The following is a 16,877-nucleotide window of genomic DNA, read 5'->3' as shown; positions in this document are numbered from 1 at the left end:
AGAGATGATATATTATGATAGCAATAGGCATATCTTACTGGGGTAAGAGTTAGATGGGGATGAAGATCATACAAAGAAATACGAGGAGACGTGTGGGAGATGAAGGGGGTGGAGCCGGCAGTATACAAATTAAAAGGAGGGATTTGGGGAAACATAAAGAAAAGGAGGCAAACTTACCGCCACTTTTTTTGCTCAACTTTGAAAAATAATGAAAACCAAAAATGTTGGTTTTTGGGTAATTAAGTATTTTATCAGTAACAAAAATATTTTTACTAACCTTAAAAAATATATTGTTGGCAATTTATTTACACTTTAACTTTACTATATTACCAAAAAATACCACAAGATTAAAACATTTGCTAACAAGGATAGCTCATGATTAAAAAAATTATTATACATATCAATATTAAATCAAATTGTTAAAAGATAAAAAAATTATTAATTTAAAAAGTTATTCATATTTCACTAATTAAAATTAACAAAATCTAATAATTTATTGGTAAAGTCATAACTAGTTATACGTACAAAGAATTAAACTTTAAGTATACCTTTTAAAATATAATTAAAAATTAATTTCTTTTAAATTTGATGGAGGATATCTACAATTGTAACTTCCTTCATGGATTCAGTCTCCTAGTAACGACAATCCTTGAATTGACAAAGATTTTCGTCTAAACTTTAGCTAAATGGTAGCTGATAGCTTTTACTTGAAAGGAATCTAAGAGTTCAGTAGCTCAGCCGAAGTAGCATTAGCAAAGTAGTACTAGTGCTTCTTCATTATGAAAATAAATGACTAGCAACTATAGTGAGAAATAATAAAATTACATAATTTTTAGTAAGATTATTGTAGATGTATAATTTTACAAATAGTATATTATTATAATATTACATATTGCTGTTATAGGTTACAGAAAGGTAAAATATACTGAAATATTACTGTAGGTGATGGATGTGATAAAGAATTCTTACTATATATTTTGTGTATATATGAATTCTTGAATCCCACGGATATATCAGTATACTAATTTGTATTATTTTTAATCCTCTTGTTAAATTTTCTAACTTCAATAAACTTACGTTTTAAATTAATTTAGTATTTTTCAATAAGGAATAAAACTATAATTCTCAAATTTCCAAAGATAAATGAAAAATATAAAAAAGATATTAAACATAAATAAAAAGGAAATCATCTTTTCAAGAAGGAATAGACTGCATTCAACTCCTAAAATCTTCTATCTATATAGAATAGGAGAAGCAAATCATTATGATGATGCTAAGTGTCACCATAAAAATTGAACAAGTGTCAAATTTTAGGACAATATTAGTTAGATTAGTTAATAATTAGTTACCCTTTTTCAATTTGAATTGAAAATAATTAAATATCTATATATTATAAAGAGAACTATTATAAAAAATATATATATAAATAAATAACTTCAATGTAGAGATATATAAAATGATAAGACTAATTTGTGATTCTTGAGATGAGAAAGTTTTTGAATAATAATTATGGATAAGATCATGGAACTAAAAATATTATAATAGATAAAACTAAAGACAAAAACATAAATAATTTCAAGAAATAAATAAAATATATAAAGATATAATTTAATTTATTATGCAGTAATTTTAATTAAAAATTTTAAACGTTCATATTAAATACAAACGGAAAAAAAGAATTCAATTTAATTTCTTATTGAAAATAATATAAAATAATTATAATTATAATTATTAGTAGATTTATGACACATATTAAAAGAACTTCTCTGTTTAGCCTATAGATGAACACTAGATGAAAACATTAAAATCTATCTATATAGAATGGGAGAAGCAAATCAATGTGATGATGCAAAGTGTCACTATAAAAATTGAACAAGTGTCAAATTTTAGGACAAAATTAGTTAGTTTGTTAATAATTGGTTACTCTTTTTTAATTTGAATTGAAAATAATGTCTATATTTTTTTAGAAAATTATTATAAAAAAAGAAAAAAATATAAATAAATAACTTGAATGTAGAGATATATAAAATGACAAGAATAATTTATTTTTTGAGATAAGAAAGTTTTTGAATAATAATTATGGATAAGATCATGGAACTAAAAAGTTATATTAGTAAATGTACATATAGTACTAAGTACTTGCTAATTTAATAATAATAAAGAATAAATAATGAACATACTATTTTTTTGATGACTATATAATTTGTATCCTTTGATTTTGTATAGATTTTGTTATATTTATGTACACTATATTAAATAATAAAATAATAAATAATATTTATTAAAATAATATTTTATTATTAGATCATAATTTTATAAGATTAATATTCTGTCATATTATCCGCGCATCGCGCGGGTTCTAACACTAGTGTGACAATAATTAAAGAGGTACATTCAAGGAGGGATGAAATTGTTTCAAAAAATCTAAAAGTAAAAAGAATTAAATTTTTAGTGACGAAACTATTTTCGTATTCAAATTATGATTAATTTTAAGACAAATAATAATTTGTCATAAATTGTCTACAACATTAGTGACGAAACTAATTTGTCACCAATGTCTTTATGGCTTATGTTACTTAATATTTGGCGCCAAACCATTTTTTTTTAGGAAACTTTAGTAGACAAAACTTTTGCTATGAAATTTATGTTTCGTCACTAAAAGTATGTTCCTGATATATTTAAGTACGGGTGTAATTTTTGTCACAAATAGTCAATAATGAGTGACTAATTTTCAGCGGTAGCTAATAGTTTCGTGGATTAAATAGAGACGATACTATGATTGTCACTAATTATTTATGCTTTAGTGACAAAAACTAAGGTCACAAAAATTATAAAATTTTATGGCTAAATTTTACACCATTTAACTACAAAATTTAGTTTGTCGCCATTTTAATTGCATACTTTTAGTGACAAAACTTATCAGTATCCAAAATATAATTAGTTTTAAGACAAATACTGATTTGTCACAAATTGTCTAGAACATTAGTGACAAAACTAATTTGTCACCAATACCTTTAATTTTGTGGCTAATATTACTCAATTTTTGGCGCCAATCCATTTATTTGGTGGAAAACTTTAGTAGACAAAATTTTTGCTACGAAATTTGAATTTCGTCACTAAAAATTTACCCTTCATGCATTTAAGTTTAAGTGTGATTGATTACAAATCATCTTCTAAGAGAAAATGATCAAAATGGTCATTAGGGTATAGGGATTGGACCATTTTTAATCATATTCTCCATATTCTAACATGATTTTCTTTTGGTTCAGATTGAATCAGCTCAATGTACAGGCATGGGAAAACCTATCAAAACATTGCTTAGTTTTAAAGGATTTAGTAGGTCATCAACTCAACCTGCTAAATTTAAAATCACTTATTTATTTGTTTATTTTTTTTCCTAATTCAAATCCATACACTGTAATAACCCTATATGATTGTCCTTTCCTTCTACTAAACTCTCTTGACGAATTGATTTGAGCTAGTAATAAAGCTACCTATTTTACTTCTTTTAAAATTTAAGCGGATTGTACAAATTACAGTACATATGTAAATGTAAAATTCATATATACCCTAGTTAATATTTTGACTAAGATGCTCAAAAGAACACGCTATAAAAAGCGGGCCAATGAAATATCTTATGGACTATATATACTTGCGAGGATTTCTTTTGGTATCGTTTCAGTTTTGCATGTCACTCTTAGATTTAATTTTTTATATCACCCTCATTGAATTGCCAATATGCACGCTAAACTTGTAGTTGTAGATAGTGTGCATGCTAAACGAAGATAATAACAATAATAACAACCCATTATAATCTCATTACCCTCCCTTCAAGAATTTCCCCACCTTATTGTTGGGGTGACTCGAACTCACAACCTCTTAGTTAAAAGTGAAGGGTACTTACCAGTAGAGTAACTCACTCTCGTGAATGCTAAACGAAGATAATTAAACAAATTTGGACATCTCACCTAACTCATATAACTAGACAAACGGTGAGGAAATGTATGTGAAATTTCCTTTAAATTGTTTTTTCATTAAGTCATGTCATGTGGGCCTGTGGTGGGGTATATTCCACTTAATTAATTTAGTTCCATTAATGGATTCAAGATATTAATTTAGTTCCATTAGTGGATTCAAGATGCTTTTGAGTGATCATATTGATCATAATTGATGTGATTTGTCAAACTTTCACATGTATTAGATGCCGTATTTACATGTGAAAGATACGATATTATTCATTCATAAAACATAAATAATTCGATCGTGATTGTTAGTAGTGATTAATTTGCTGAACGCTGTTAAATAATTCAATTGAAATTGATTAGATAGGTAGGATTGGCTTAACAATCTTATTCAAAATAATACTAAACAGTTATTTCCCATTTAATTACCTCTACAAAATTTCAAATTTAACTTGGGGTGTTGGAGGTAAACTAGTACAACTTGGTTAATTCTTACTTGGCTTACCTTCCATTATTAAACACCTACTCGCAGTGAATCCTGCTGAATAAATGTGTCTATGTTCTCGGAAAAAAAAAACAAAAAAAAAATATACTAGTAGATAAATAAATAAATAAACGTGTCCATGTGCTCCAAATTGGTTCAATCATACACTCAGATGGTTTGGTATTTGCTTTCATTACTCTTCATTTGCTGTTAGGACAAGGCTTTCTCCTCTATAAGCGAAGAGGTTCCATCTGCAACTGAGGAGCTGCTTCTTCATATTGCGTAAGACTAGTATTTGCCGTCTTCCACATATTTTTCTTTCTTTTTGATTTGGGACTCCTCAATTTCTTGCTCCATCTTTTGCTACTATCTTTATTATTAGTACTATTTTTTAGCAGTTTGACTTTTTTCCAAAGAATCCTATTTCAAGATTCTTGGAGCTAAGCTGTACTTTAGGTACTACAATCATTTAAATTAAGTGAACTTTAAGTTGTTACCTAAAAAAGTGAACCTGTAATCTTTTGAGATGTGGATTTGTTAAATCTGAAGGTATTTTTGTTGCTCTAAATAATAGAAATCCTTGAGACCCATCTTGTAAAGTTTCAATCTTGGCTAGTATTTCAGCTGATTTGGGGTTTTTAGAAAGGTTCTGGGAATTTTCCTTTGTGGTTTCAACTTAAAATGGAACTCCCAAATTCTGAAAAAGATGCCAATATGAATTACGGTAGCCATTACCTAGTATATGCTGTTCTACCGCTGTTGAAACTCTTATGTCTAACTGTTATTGGCCTAATTCTTGCACATCCAAGATCCCAATTAGTTCCTAAAGCTACTTTTAAGCTCCTTAGCAAGCTTGTGTTTGCTCTCTTCTTGCCTTGTACCATATTTATTCACCTTGGTGAGACTATTACTGTCCAGAATTTTGCGCGCTGGTGGTTTATACCAGTTAATGTACTTTTAAGTACTGCAATCGGTTGTCTATTGGGGTACTTGGTGGCGATAATTTGCGGGCCACCTCCAGAGTACTTTAGGTTCACTATCATCGCGACTGCGTTTGGGAACACTGGCAATTTGCCTCTTGCCATTGTTGGATCAGTTTGCCACAGCGGTGACAATCCTTTTGGTCCAGATTGCTACACCACTGGCGTGTCCTATGTGTCGTTTGCCCAATGGGTGGCGGTGCTGCTCGTTTACACTCTTGTTTACCATATGATGGAGCCGCCGTTGGAGTACTTTGATGTTGTTGATGAGGGTGGCGAGATTCAGGAGCCATTACCTAGTAATGATCTTAGTAGGCCACTTCTTGTGGAAGCTGAGTGGCCTGGTATGGAAGATAGAGAAACCGAGCATTGCAAGACACCCTTTATTGCACGGGTGTTTAACAGTGTCTCAACCCTTTCATATAGTTCTATTCCGGACCCTGATAGTTTGGAGGAAGCGCCAGCACCGAGGAGTCCAAAATCTATTAGATGTTTAGCGGAGCCCCGGATGGTTAGAAGAATAAGAATTGTCGCTGAACAAACTCCAGTTCACCATGTTCTTCAGCCTCCAACGTTTGCTACATTGTTGGCTTTTATTGTTGGAATGGTTCCGCCCATTAAATCTGTTGTTTATGGTAACGAGGCTCCTCTTTCGTTCCTCACGGACAGTTTAGAAATACTCGCTCAAGCTATGGTGCCTTCAGTTATGCTGATTCTAGGAGGAATGCTTGCTGAGGGTCCTAATGAATCTAAACTCGGAGTTCGAACCACTGTTGGCATAACCGTTGCTAGACTTTTGGTCCTTCCTTTGGTCGGAACAGGAGTGGTCTATTTTGCTGATCAAATGAACTTTTTAATACCTAATGATCAGATGTATCGGTTCGTGCTTTTGTTGCAGTACACCACACCAAGTGCCATCTTGTTGGGAGCAGTTGCTAGCTTGAGAGGTTATGCAGTCAGAGAAGCTTCAGCAATGCTCTTCTGGCAACATGTGTTTGCTCTGTTCTCTCTTTCTATATACATTATTATCTACTTCAAGATTCTGCTTTCGTATGTCTGAGGTTTGTTTGAAACATCCATCCATGTACTATTCATGTCAAGTTTAGCGTTGCTATGTAATAAGCGACGTGGCATAGTCGTGGGCATTTCAGTGTTTCTACTTGTTTCAGTGCATTATTTAATCGACTAATGTACTAAACTTGTATGTCAAGTGTCTGAAAAGACCCCATACTTCTCCTAGTTTTGGTGTACTTGATTGCCTATGTCCACATACAGTATGTAAACAAACTACTCCTGTGTAGTGTTTACCTTACCTTTTCTAAGTTTTCTTTGAAGCATTTTATATAGAGTACCAAATCTCGTCACGTAGTGATTTCTTTATTTGTTTGTGGCTTTGTGCGAACAAAGTCTCACATTGGTAGCTGAAAAGATTGGGAGCCTACATATAAGATCTCTTAATTGTTTGAGGCCTTTTGGGAAAAACCGTGCAGGCTTGGCCCAAAACGGATAATATCACACTATGTTAAGAGATAAAACAATGACATCTTTTATGCAACATGTATCCAATTCTGGAGTGGAAACTCTATGCTAACCTCGTATGATAAGATTTTAAGTCCCCTCTGAAGAATCTCTTTGTAGCTCTTATGTGCTTCATAAAAGAGATTTATGTATTCAGTGCATCGTAACTTGTTATAGCAGGCTATTCACTTTATTTCTATATTACCAAATTAGGTTTATTTTAGAGAGTTACATGTTACGGCCATTTTCACTAAAAAAAGCTAATTCAATGTCAAGTGTATATAAGTTAAAATGCTGAGTTTGGCCAATCTAGTATTTTGTGGATTCAATCTAGTACTGAATTGACAAGCACAATGGACGAAAAAATGAACTACCAAGAAGTACCAACGTCCTGTCTCAATTCCCAAAAGACAAATTATGTGGAAATTGGAAAAGTGGTTGTAAAGTAATGTTAATGGAAAGTAATACACTATTTCAATGTCGTTAATTCGGTTTCTTTTGACATAGTGACATTTCATTTGGCATGTTTCCGCATCTGCTTTTTAAGCTTTCATATTACCTTAAGACCACATCACTTTTTTTTCCCTCTCATAAGTCATAGCCTTTCCGTAATTCCGTTACCTAAAAGTTGTACTTCGTCTCCTTTATTTTCTATTTGTTGGGTAACTTACCATTTTTAGGAGTATAGTTATTGCTTCTTCTTTCTTTTTCTTTAAAAGGATTTCTCAAGTCACACAAAAAGAAAAGGATTTCTAAAGTGAAAAGTTTAAAATCAATCAATTAACTAGTCTTCAATTTATCAGTTGGGCTCGATCCTATGATTCTTTTAGGCCAAAGGTCACTTTAGCCTATGGCCGAAATTATTTATATTCGATAGTCGTAAAAGTTTATAAAATTTGTATATTTTTTGTATATATATAATGTCATTTTCCTATTATTTAATTGATTCCATCTATTCATCTTCATTTCGTTCCAATATTAAAAAAATTGTCTCTAAAGGCAAAATAAGATTCTCTACATTTAATACTTATCATAATTTGAGTATTTATACCATGGATGTCAACTTACTACTACAATTTTTTTCTTAAATCTGATTCGAGACTGTCTATGCTATGTCAAACGAGAGGAAATTTTAAGGGAAAATTTATTCTGTGCCCTCTAAATTATTCAAAATAAAATATAAGCAGCTATGATTAGAAAAGAGTGACCTTGACAATGGGAGACCTCCGCTTGTGTAAAAGGCAGGCATTTAGGTATGACTAAAACAATAAAAACTCTCGCTTTATCCTTAAACTTTAGTTCTGGAGAAAACCTATTCTGAAAGATTTGCTCTTTGAAATGAGATTGAATATATAGAAAATAAAGAAAGCAGAGAAAAGAAATACTAGTAGAATGGGAAATCAAAATGCATGGTGGAAGCAAAGAATGAAGAGGAAGGAATAGATGAAGCTGTGTTTCTTCTACTGCAAAAATGCCATCCCATTCTTATAAGTTTTCCTCTTGTTAATAATTCATTCACCTTTCTTTCCCGTTATTCAAGTTGTTTCTTGGTATCATTCGTTCCCTCGTAGTCGATTCTTTTTCACAAATTTAAAACTTTTCGTTTGAGTATTCATTTTTTTTCTACATCCTTTCTTCCAATAATTCGTGGAATATCTTTATTTTTGGTTTAGCTTCCCAGTTAATTATGTTCTTTGCAATGCTTTAACCTCTTCAATTCAAAATAATTAATATCATTTCTAAGAATCTGTGTTAATTATGTTTTTTATCTATAGGTGAGCTGTGTTGGGAATTGGAACTTATTTTCACAAAGTCTTCATCTAAATATGTATGTTCTTACATTCCAAAAAGTTAAAAACATGGTACTGAACTAGTATTACTATGAAAAATATATATGGGACCATAATGCTGATATTAAAAAATGACAAATTTGTGCTCCCTATATATTGTAGAGTGTACACCAATAAGGAAGATGGAAGAATGTAGGATTTGCCATGACGGTGATGAAGATTCAAACATGGAGATTCCCTGTTCTTGCCGTGGAACCCTCAAGGTTTGCTATGGGAACTGTTTGCTCATTTGTTATACATATCTCATATCTGAAAAATATGCTCATATATACTTCTCACTCACCTTATATATAAACCATACCACATATGGATTATATATACTCTGAAAAAGAGTTACATATATGTAATTTGTGACCATGATTTTCCATTTTTGGCATTCCTTTGGCTATAATGTGTGTAAAACTTCACAGTTTGGATCCCTATTTCTTTTGTTTTTCGTTGCACAGAATCCAAAAGGTGAGGATAGTATATAGTGTGATTTCATGAGAGAATATCAGTTATGTCTATAATAAGCTTTATGCCATCATTGAACAGAAGCTTTTTAGGTACACAAAATTATCATGAAACTGAACATATCCTTAATGAAGCTCTAATAACAACGTGGGATAAGCCAAAATGTAACTGCTGCTAAGGCAAGCTGTGTCTTGGATGCTCAATCATTTAGTGATATTTTGTTTTTTCTATGCACAGTATGCCCATCGCAAATGTGTACAGAGGTGGTGCAATGAGAAGGGGGACACTGTCTGTGAAATTTGCCGCCAGGTTTGTAGGTCTAATTGTGATTGCATACTTTTTCATCCTGTGTTCATTCTTTAAACCAGGACCCAAATGTTGCTATTGAGTAGGTTACTCTTAACCATGTTTCTCTTTAATGTGAGATTACAGAATTTTAAGCCAGATTATACAGCACCAGCTCCTCTGTTTGGCGGATTTCCAATGAACATGAGGTACTTTTGCCAGCTGAAATTTCACCGGTTGTTCTTCACAAAACTCTTCTTATTGTTCCAACTAATAACTAAGGTTGCTGTTGCTTGATCTTGTTCGATATCACAGAGGAAACTGGGAGATTTCCATGAATAGCCTTGATTATCCTCAGTTTGTTGCATTGGCTTCTGCGGACCACAATTTTCTTGATTACGACTATGATGAGTATTCAGTATTTTATCCAAGAAGTTTGATATGCTGCCGCATTGTTGCCATAACTGTAAGCACCCACTGTGAATAGACATAAGAGTTGCTAAGAGTAAATTTGAGAAAAGAACCGATTGTAGGGAACTGTTATTCTTGTTGTTGTTGGAGATACAATTTGTAAATTTGATTTCTTCCATTTGTCCATGCAGTTTGTGCTTCTTCTGATGTTACGTACAATCCTGCCACTTATCCTTAGTGTTGCTGGAGATAATTCGATAACATTGATCATGGTTAGTGACACAATTAAACTTATCTCGAAAGAAATTTTTTCCTTTTCCTCGGGTTAGTTTATGTATTTCTCTTTCTAGTTATCAGTGTTGAAAACTATCGGAATCCTACTGGCGGTGTATGTATTGGCGAAAACTTTTCTTGCTATACGACATCGGAGGCATCAGGTGGGTAAAGTATCAATACTCTTGTAGTACGTAATATTTTTGAAGCTAAATCATCCATAATATTCTTATACTAATCTTCTTTTCTAAAGTGGTCTCTAATTCATTGATAGCTCCCTTTAATTTCCAATAGCATCAGGCATTTGAACCTGTTATATTTCCTGCGCACAACAATAATCCCATGAAATTTGCTGCAACTGATAACACCACCCATATACACCACATCTGTTGATGTATATTTTGATTTTGAATTACAGCAAAATTGTCTTTAACATACTAGTGATATTGATCTGCCAGATATGGAATGTAAGTTAAGAAGATGAGATCAGACTGACTTTGACATATACTCTTTGACCAAATGACAGAATGGACCAAAAACCTGAAAGAAATATTACTTGCAATGATAAACTCGCCATGATAGCCAGTAAACTCTGTAGCACTGTTGAAAATGTTGTAGCAATGAGTGGTTGTTGATTTCCAATTTCCAACTCTTCTTTATGTTTGTTTTAGGATCTTCATCACTCTCAGATTTTCCCATCAGATGAGGAAACTGAGTTGCCATTACAACAGCGTCCGCGTTCTCAGATTGCTCCATTAGATGATGAGAATGAACTACCAGTACAGCCACATTTTATACATGTCCAATGAATCCTTAATTAGCTTAAACGACTAAAATCTCAACACCAGTGGGAAGTTTGGCACTGCAACTGGTGATCCTCTATTAATGTTCATCAGCTCGCTGCTCCATGACGGAGTATTCTTCTGTTGAGATTTGAGCATAAAATGGTTCAGCAAATTGATTGTCGCCAGACGAATTAACACAGCTGCAAAAGGAACTCAAATGATCAGGCGTAACAGTATCTGCTTTTAAGGCATTTCTAGCTCGCTTTTACTCCATCTTACATTAGATTTAACTTTTAAGAATTGTAGCAGAAGAGCAAAATGATATTCAGCTGTCCGTCAAATTTACCATCGATCCTAATACAGGGTTAATAATTCCCCCTTTCCCACATTATACGAAGAAAGTCAAGCTATGCAATTGCTAATGCCATGCATGAAATCCTTACTTTCCTGCAGTAAGACTCACTTTCATGTGCAACTTTATGGCACCTAAAAATATTTAAGTTAGAAATATGATATGCACTTTAAATGCTAAAAATAACAAAATTGCCATCATATTTTTCAGGAACTCGTTTAATGAAAATATCACCACAAAAATTTGCTTACAATCTCATCACTGAACCATGGGAAAGTTGCTATTTTACGTGAATAAGGCATTTAAACTTAAAAAATAATTCACCCTCCTCAACAAGAACAAGTAGCTAGCATATTCTGCATAGTACACCTTTCCACCTTAAAAACATCTAAAAGAAAACAAATGCATCACACGACAGAAGTACCATGAAATTAGAAACACAGACCCAGGCAAAACCATAAATAAAGACACATGAACTCCAAACGAGTAATAGTGTCTCTGGCAAAGCAGCATACGGATAAAAGATGCCAGAACATAAGCCTGCAGAGAACACAATCTAAACAAGGACGAGAATTGTGATCTCATTCCTCCTCGGACTCCGACTCGGCACTCTGCAGCCAATCAACAAAGGGTTTAACATTCTTCCAGATTTTGGAGTCCTTTTTATCCCCAGCAAGACCCTCTTGAAACCACTGCACTATAAACTCCTCCTCCAATACATCAGCATCATACAAAGCTTTCAAAACTAAAGCTACTTCTTTCACAGCTGCTGCGTTAGATTTCCCACAGAATTCTTCTAGTGCTCGGAGCAAACATAGTTGTGACCCCTCCTGTTGACCAACAGCAGCAAGAAGGAAACCTTTCTTCTTAATAACCTCCTTGGCAAATCCTTTCTCAACACCATCCAAGAGTGCCTCATAGACAGCAGTAACTATGTCCTGAGGAGATCCAGAGAGTGAACCCAAGAAGGATCGAAATTGGCTGGCCGTGACTCCCTTCTTGAGATGCACTTTCACTTCCTCAACAAGCGTCTCAGAGTTTCTCTCTCCATTCTCAGCTTTGGAATCATCCCGAGACACTGAAACAGCCTTGGAACTTTGGTGTGCCTGAGTAGCTGCCTTGGGTTTCTTCTCTGGCTCATTTGTGGATAGCATAACCATTTCAGCTGTCACAGCATTCAACTGTTCCTGTATGCGCTGGTGCGCAGCTGCCATTGATGTATCAGTTTGCCACTGAACATCATCATCTTCTTCATCCTCCTCTTCCACATTCACATGGCTTCTGGGTGGGGAAGCATGATCCTCATCAGAGCCACTGGCTTTCTTTTTGGAGTTAGGTTTTGCATTGGCTTCCTTGAAAGACACCTTTTTCTTTGTTTCTTTCTTCAGCTTCTTCAGCTCTTCATCAGCAACCTCGCCTTCCTTTAATCGCTCCTTTTCAGCTCTTCTCATTGCTTTCTTGTCCTTGGCACCTTTCTTAGACTCAGCTGGGTTCTTAAGAATAAACGTTGTCAGCTTGTCTCTCATGTCTACATCAGAAATAAAACCACATGCAGCACACTTCAGTTGGATCATCTCTTTTTTAGTGATAATGATCTCAGTTTCAGGGTTTCCACACCCATAGCACTGAACAAATTTCTTAATGAAATTCTCAAGAAGACCAGCAAGCTTGGCAGTATCATGAGCTCCATTGACAAGGGAAGTTCCAGTTTTTTCGTCAAACTTTGATTGAGCCCCAAGCTCACAACCAAAAAATTTTGTGGTGTAAGATGCTGGCCTTGCTAGAGCTTTGGCAATGTCGACCATGTTGACCACGTTCGTCTTTATGCCATTTCCACGTCCCTCTATCTTGGTAATCATCCTCGGCATCTTGTACCTGTAAAAGGCATCATCACTGTTGGCAGCTCCAATATTCTGCAAAGCCATTTTGATTCAGTGAAATTTCCTAAACAAAACGTTAGGGGTTTTCAGAGGATCCTTTGGCCCAAAATTTGTTGAAAGAAGGTTGCGTCTGACTGCAACCGCAAAACTCTAAGTGTCCTTCCGGAAATGAGTCGAGATGCATACAGTCAACCCGATCAGATATATGAGTGCTCCTTCTTCTTGAAGTAGGACAATATTCTCCAAGCAATCCAACAGATCCCAAATAGAGGATGGCTTGTTTGGACATAAAAGAAGCTTCAACTTAAGACACTACAACTTGAAACCCCACAAAGATAAGATGCCAGCAACCTTCAAAAAGAAAGCCACATCAAAAAACAAGGGGAAAGTTATAAGAAAAAGCAGTTGTTACTAAATACATGCAATGCCGTAAAAATAAAAAACAAAAAAGGGATAAAAATGATACTTAATTTTAAAGCCAATTCTTTCAGTCATATAGCTGAAGCGGTAAAATTTAAGGAAAATGATATATTCTGGGATTCATGTATATGAATAAATAGGAGGCCATAGGTAATGTTCTCATCATTTCGGCAATTCAACCCCGCTAGAGTATAACATTACTTAGGGAAATTTAATATTACATATTGCATATCCGAGCTTCTGAGTTGCAAACTACAGTGCCATTTGCTGGAAGGTGGAAGAGAAACCCATTATTGTAAAAATTTAGAAATCAAAAGATGTATCACACACTAATGGGCAATGGCCGAGTCTTTAATATGGAATCGGTCAGAGTTCTTCAAGCTGAATCAAATCGTATATGCATAACCATAGTTAATATAGCCTACTAATCACCATAACTTAATAAGTTATGATAATCCAATGACCATCTAAAAGAAGCACAAATTGAGCATTGTAAACCTAAAACCATATAACCATCCCAGTGCTATCTAAAATAAGAAGATATTCATAATCCACCTCATATGAAGCCCAAAAAAAAAAAAATAGCATCAATGGTGGTAACAATTAAATTCACTGTGCATTAAAATTGGTACTTTCCTTTGCCTGATTCTACGGATGCTGATTACTCAGCTATACAATAAATTATATGTGGCAGACAACTAACCTATTGGCATTAAACACCGAGAAGTGCAGAACTTACTACTCATAAAACAGGTATAAACACATTGAAAAATCAATTACTACTCAATCAAAAAACTGAAGATAAAACTATGTAATGCATAAAAACACGAAACCGACATTCAATCAACATTTTTTGATGAGCAAAAGGAATATAGAAAAATACAGAGTAAATCGTAATTAGATATCTTACCGATTGAACTACGCTAAAAATAATTGAAGGAGCAGAAAAAGTGGAGCAGTTGGAAAAGGAAGACTAGGGTTAGAATATATGAAGGGGAAGAAGGAGGGTGAAGAAGAAGAGGCGGCGAAGGGATTGGTTATATAGGGTTCGAAGAATTTCAAGTAGTCTGTAATTCCAATTTACTGAATTTTGGTTTTTATTAGCCTTCTAAAAATCCTCATTTGTTCATCTTGACCGCTCATTATGCCTATATGATGAATCAGTTGATATGATTTTGCCACGTTTCACCCTCAAGAAAGAAAATCTGCCTTTTTCCTTTGTTCTACTCCCTTCATCCGTGAACGAGCGGGGTTCCTCGATCCGTACGGTACATTATTTACACATTTCGGTTCACTATGATTTCGTTTTTCTCTTTTTGATTTCAGTTTATTCGGTTCGATAACTTCGATTTATTCGGTTTAAATACTAACTAGTGCATGGAATCATAAACGATAATATTCTTAATTAAAGTACTCAAAAGTACAAAACTAAAAATATTTGTTGATAAAAGTTTTTCCTAAAACCAACATATAACAATCTAGAGAGAGAAAACTTAGAGAAATGTTTTGTTACTTGCTTAGAGTTAATTGATGAACTTAGAGAATAAAGAAAAGTAAAATTTTAGATTTCTTATACTTATGTTATAATTAATAAAATGTGTATTGTGTAATATAATATATATTTCGGTACGATATCGGTATTTCGATATTTCATTTTAAAATATTAAATACCATACCTAATACCAAAAAAACTTTAAAACTTAAACCAAATACCATACCGAATACTAAAATATCGAATACCAAATACCAAAATTTTCGATTTCGGTACGGTAATTCGGTATTTACCAAATTATGCACAACTCTACCCTGAATTATGTAAAAACATTAACTCCATATTAAATTAAGAATTAAAAATTAAACTTCAGATATTGATATTTCAAACTTTTACAATAAAAGTTACTACTTAAAAATTAGAAACTATATAAAATGTTATTATAACTTATTTCCTCCATCTCAGAAAAATAGGAATTTCAAGAGTACGATGATCAATATATCTAATATTTAAAATAAGTTTGAATATTATTATATAAATGTTTAATACTTAATGTACATATCAGAATTGAAGTAAAATGTACATATCAGAATTGAAGTAAAATATTTTTAACTTTATAAAATTTGTCGAACAAAAAATTATTGGACACCTCAAACAGTTTAGTGATATCCTTTTGGACTCAAACAATAGTGATGTCATAAAAAAAGGAACATGTGAAATATCATTATTATGATTTCAAAATCCATGTCACTCGCTTTTTTTGGATGTATTTTTATTTGGTACAATCAATTCAACATCATAACTTTCAAGCATTATAAATTATAATTATTAAAATATTCAAGTTTTTAAAATCTTTGATGAGGTTATTTTTCTCAAACTAGATTTCCATCATATTGATACTTTATTTTTACCATTATTATTATTATTATATTTAAATAAAATAAAAAATCTTCGATATATAATGAGGTGAAATGAGTATTTACATTTTTATTTTTATTTTTGAGAAAAAAAAAAGAGAGCATTTTATTATTATACATTCCGCAAAGGGCTAAATATACATATGTACTATGAAAAAAGGTTTAAATATACCCTTCGTTATACTTTGGATTCAAATATACCCTTGCCGTAATACTATTAGTTTAAATATACCCCTCTTATGTTAAGTTTGTCCAAGGTAGACTTCCAATCCTACGTGGCATCGATATTTGATGAGGTGGATGCTACATGACATGCCACATCATCGCCCCTAATCCATATATAAAAGACTAAAATTTAAAATACAATAGTTTTCATGGTAGCGGTAATGATGGCAATAGTGGTGGAGGGACAGAAATTTTAGTGGTGGAAAGAAAATAGAAGGGAGGGATAAAATGGGTTAGGGGCGTTGAGGTGGCATACCATGTGGCATCCACCTCATTAAATATCAGTGCCACGTAAGATTGGATATCCACATTGGACAGACTTAACAAAATAAGAGTATATTTGAACCAGTAGTATTACGGCAAAGGTGTATTTGAATCCAAAATATAATAAAAAGTACATTTAAATCTTTTATTATAATATATGGGTATATTTGACCATTTGTCGTTATACATTAGGTGCAATTTTCGTTTAATTGGGCAACAACCAAGTAAATGGCCTGGTCGGCCCACTTGACTGGAGGTCTCAAAAGTCCAAGTTCAATAGCTTTATCATTCAATATTTGACGTTGCCCACGAAACCTAGGCCTGCA

At 33.0% G+C, this 16,877-nt stretch overlaps 3 protein-coding genes across 4 annotated transcripts; 2 read left to right on the top strand and 1 right to left on the bottom strand.

The window, feature by feature from the left end:
• Positions 1–4,159: 4,159 nt before the first annotated feature.
• LOC107800675 (uncharacterized) lies at positions 4,160–12,397 on the top strand. Of its 2 annotated transcripts, none has more exons than XM_016623900.2 (9): positions 4,160–4,728; positions 8,720–8,806; positions 8,897–8,997; positions 9,485–9,556; positions 9,680–9,741; positions 9,848–9,998; positions 10,135–10,215; positions 10,294–10,380; positions 10,888–12,397. In XM_016623900.2, exons 3-9 carry the CDS (start codon positions 8,917–8,919, stop codon positions 11,023–11,025), a joined length of 672 nt encoding a protein of 223 aa, XP_016479386.1. In that variant the 5' UTR covers positions 4,160–4,728; positions 8,720–8,806; positions 8,897–8,916; the 3' UTR covers positions 11,026–12,397. The 2 variants fall into 2 exon arrangements, with proteins under 2 accessions (XP_016479386.1, XP_016479385.1); XM_016623899.2 differs by having other exon boundaries at positions 4,161–4,728; positions 8,720–8,772.
• Positions 4,727–6,787, top strand: LOC107800676 (protein PIN-LIKES 2-like). The gene has a single exon (XM_016623902.2). It carries the CDS (start codon positions 5,128–5,130, stop codon positions 6,484–6,486), a length of 1,359 nt encoding a protein of 452 aa, XP_016479388.2. The 5' UTR covers positions 4,727–5,127; the 3' UTR covers positions 6,487–6,787.
• Positions 11,556–14,733, bottom strand: LOC107800674 (eukaryotic translation initiation factor 5). Its single transcript, XM_016623898.2, has 2 exons — positions 14,564–14,733; positions 11,556–13,584 (listed from the first exon to the last, which is right to left on the bottom strand). The coding sequence occupies exon 2, from the start codon at positions 13,276–13,278 to the stop codon at positions 11,935–11,937; it is 1,344 nt and encodes a 447-aa protein (XP_016479384.1). The 5' UTR covers positions 13,279–13,584; positions 14,564–14,733; the 3' UTR covers positions 11,556–11,934.
• Positions 14,734–16,877: the final 2,144 nt, after the last annotated feature.

The sequence above is a fragment of the Nicotiana tabacum genome, chromosome 17 (assembly GCF_000715075.1).
Source record: "Nicotiana tabacum cultivar K326 chromosome 17, ASM71507v2, whole genome shotgun sequence".
Taxonomy (NCBI): domain Eukaryota; kingdom Viridiplantae; phylum Streptophyta; class Magnoliopsida; order Solanales; family Solanaceae; genus Nicotiana; species Nicotiana tabacum.
The sequence above is the reverse complement of the archived record's forward strand: the minus strand, read 5'-3'. Positions and strand labels throughout refer to the sequence as shown.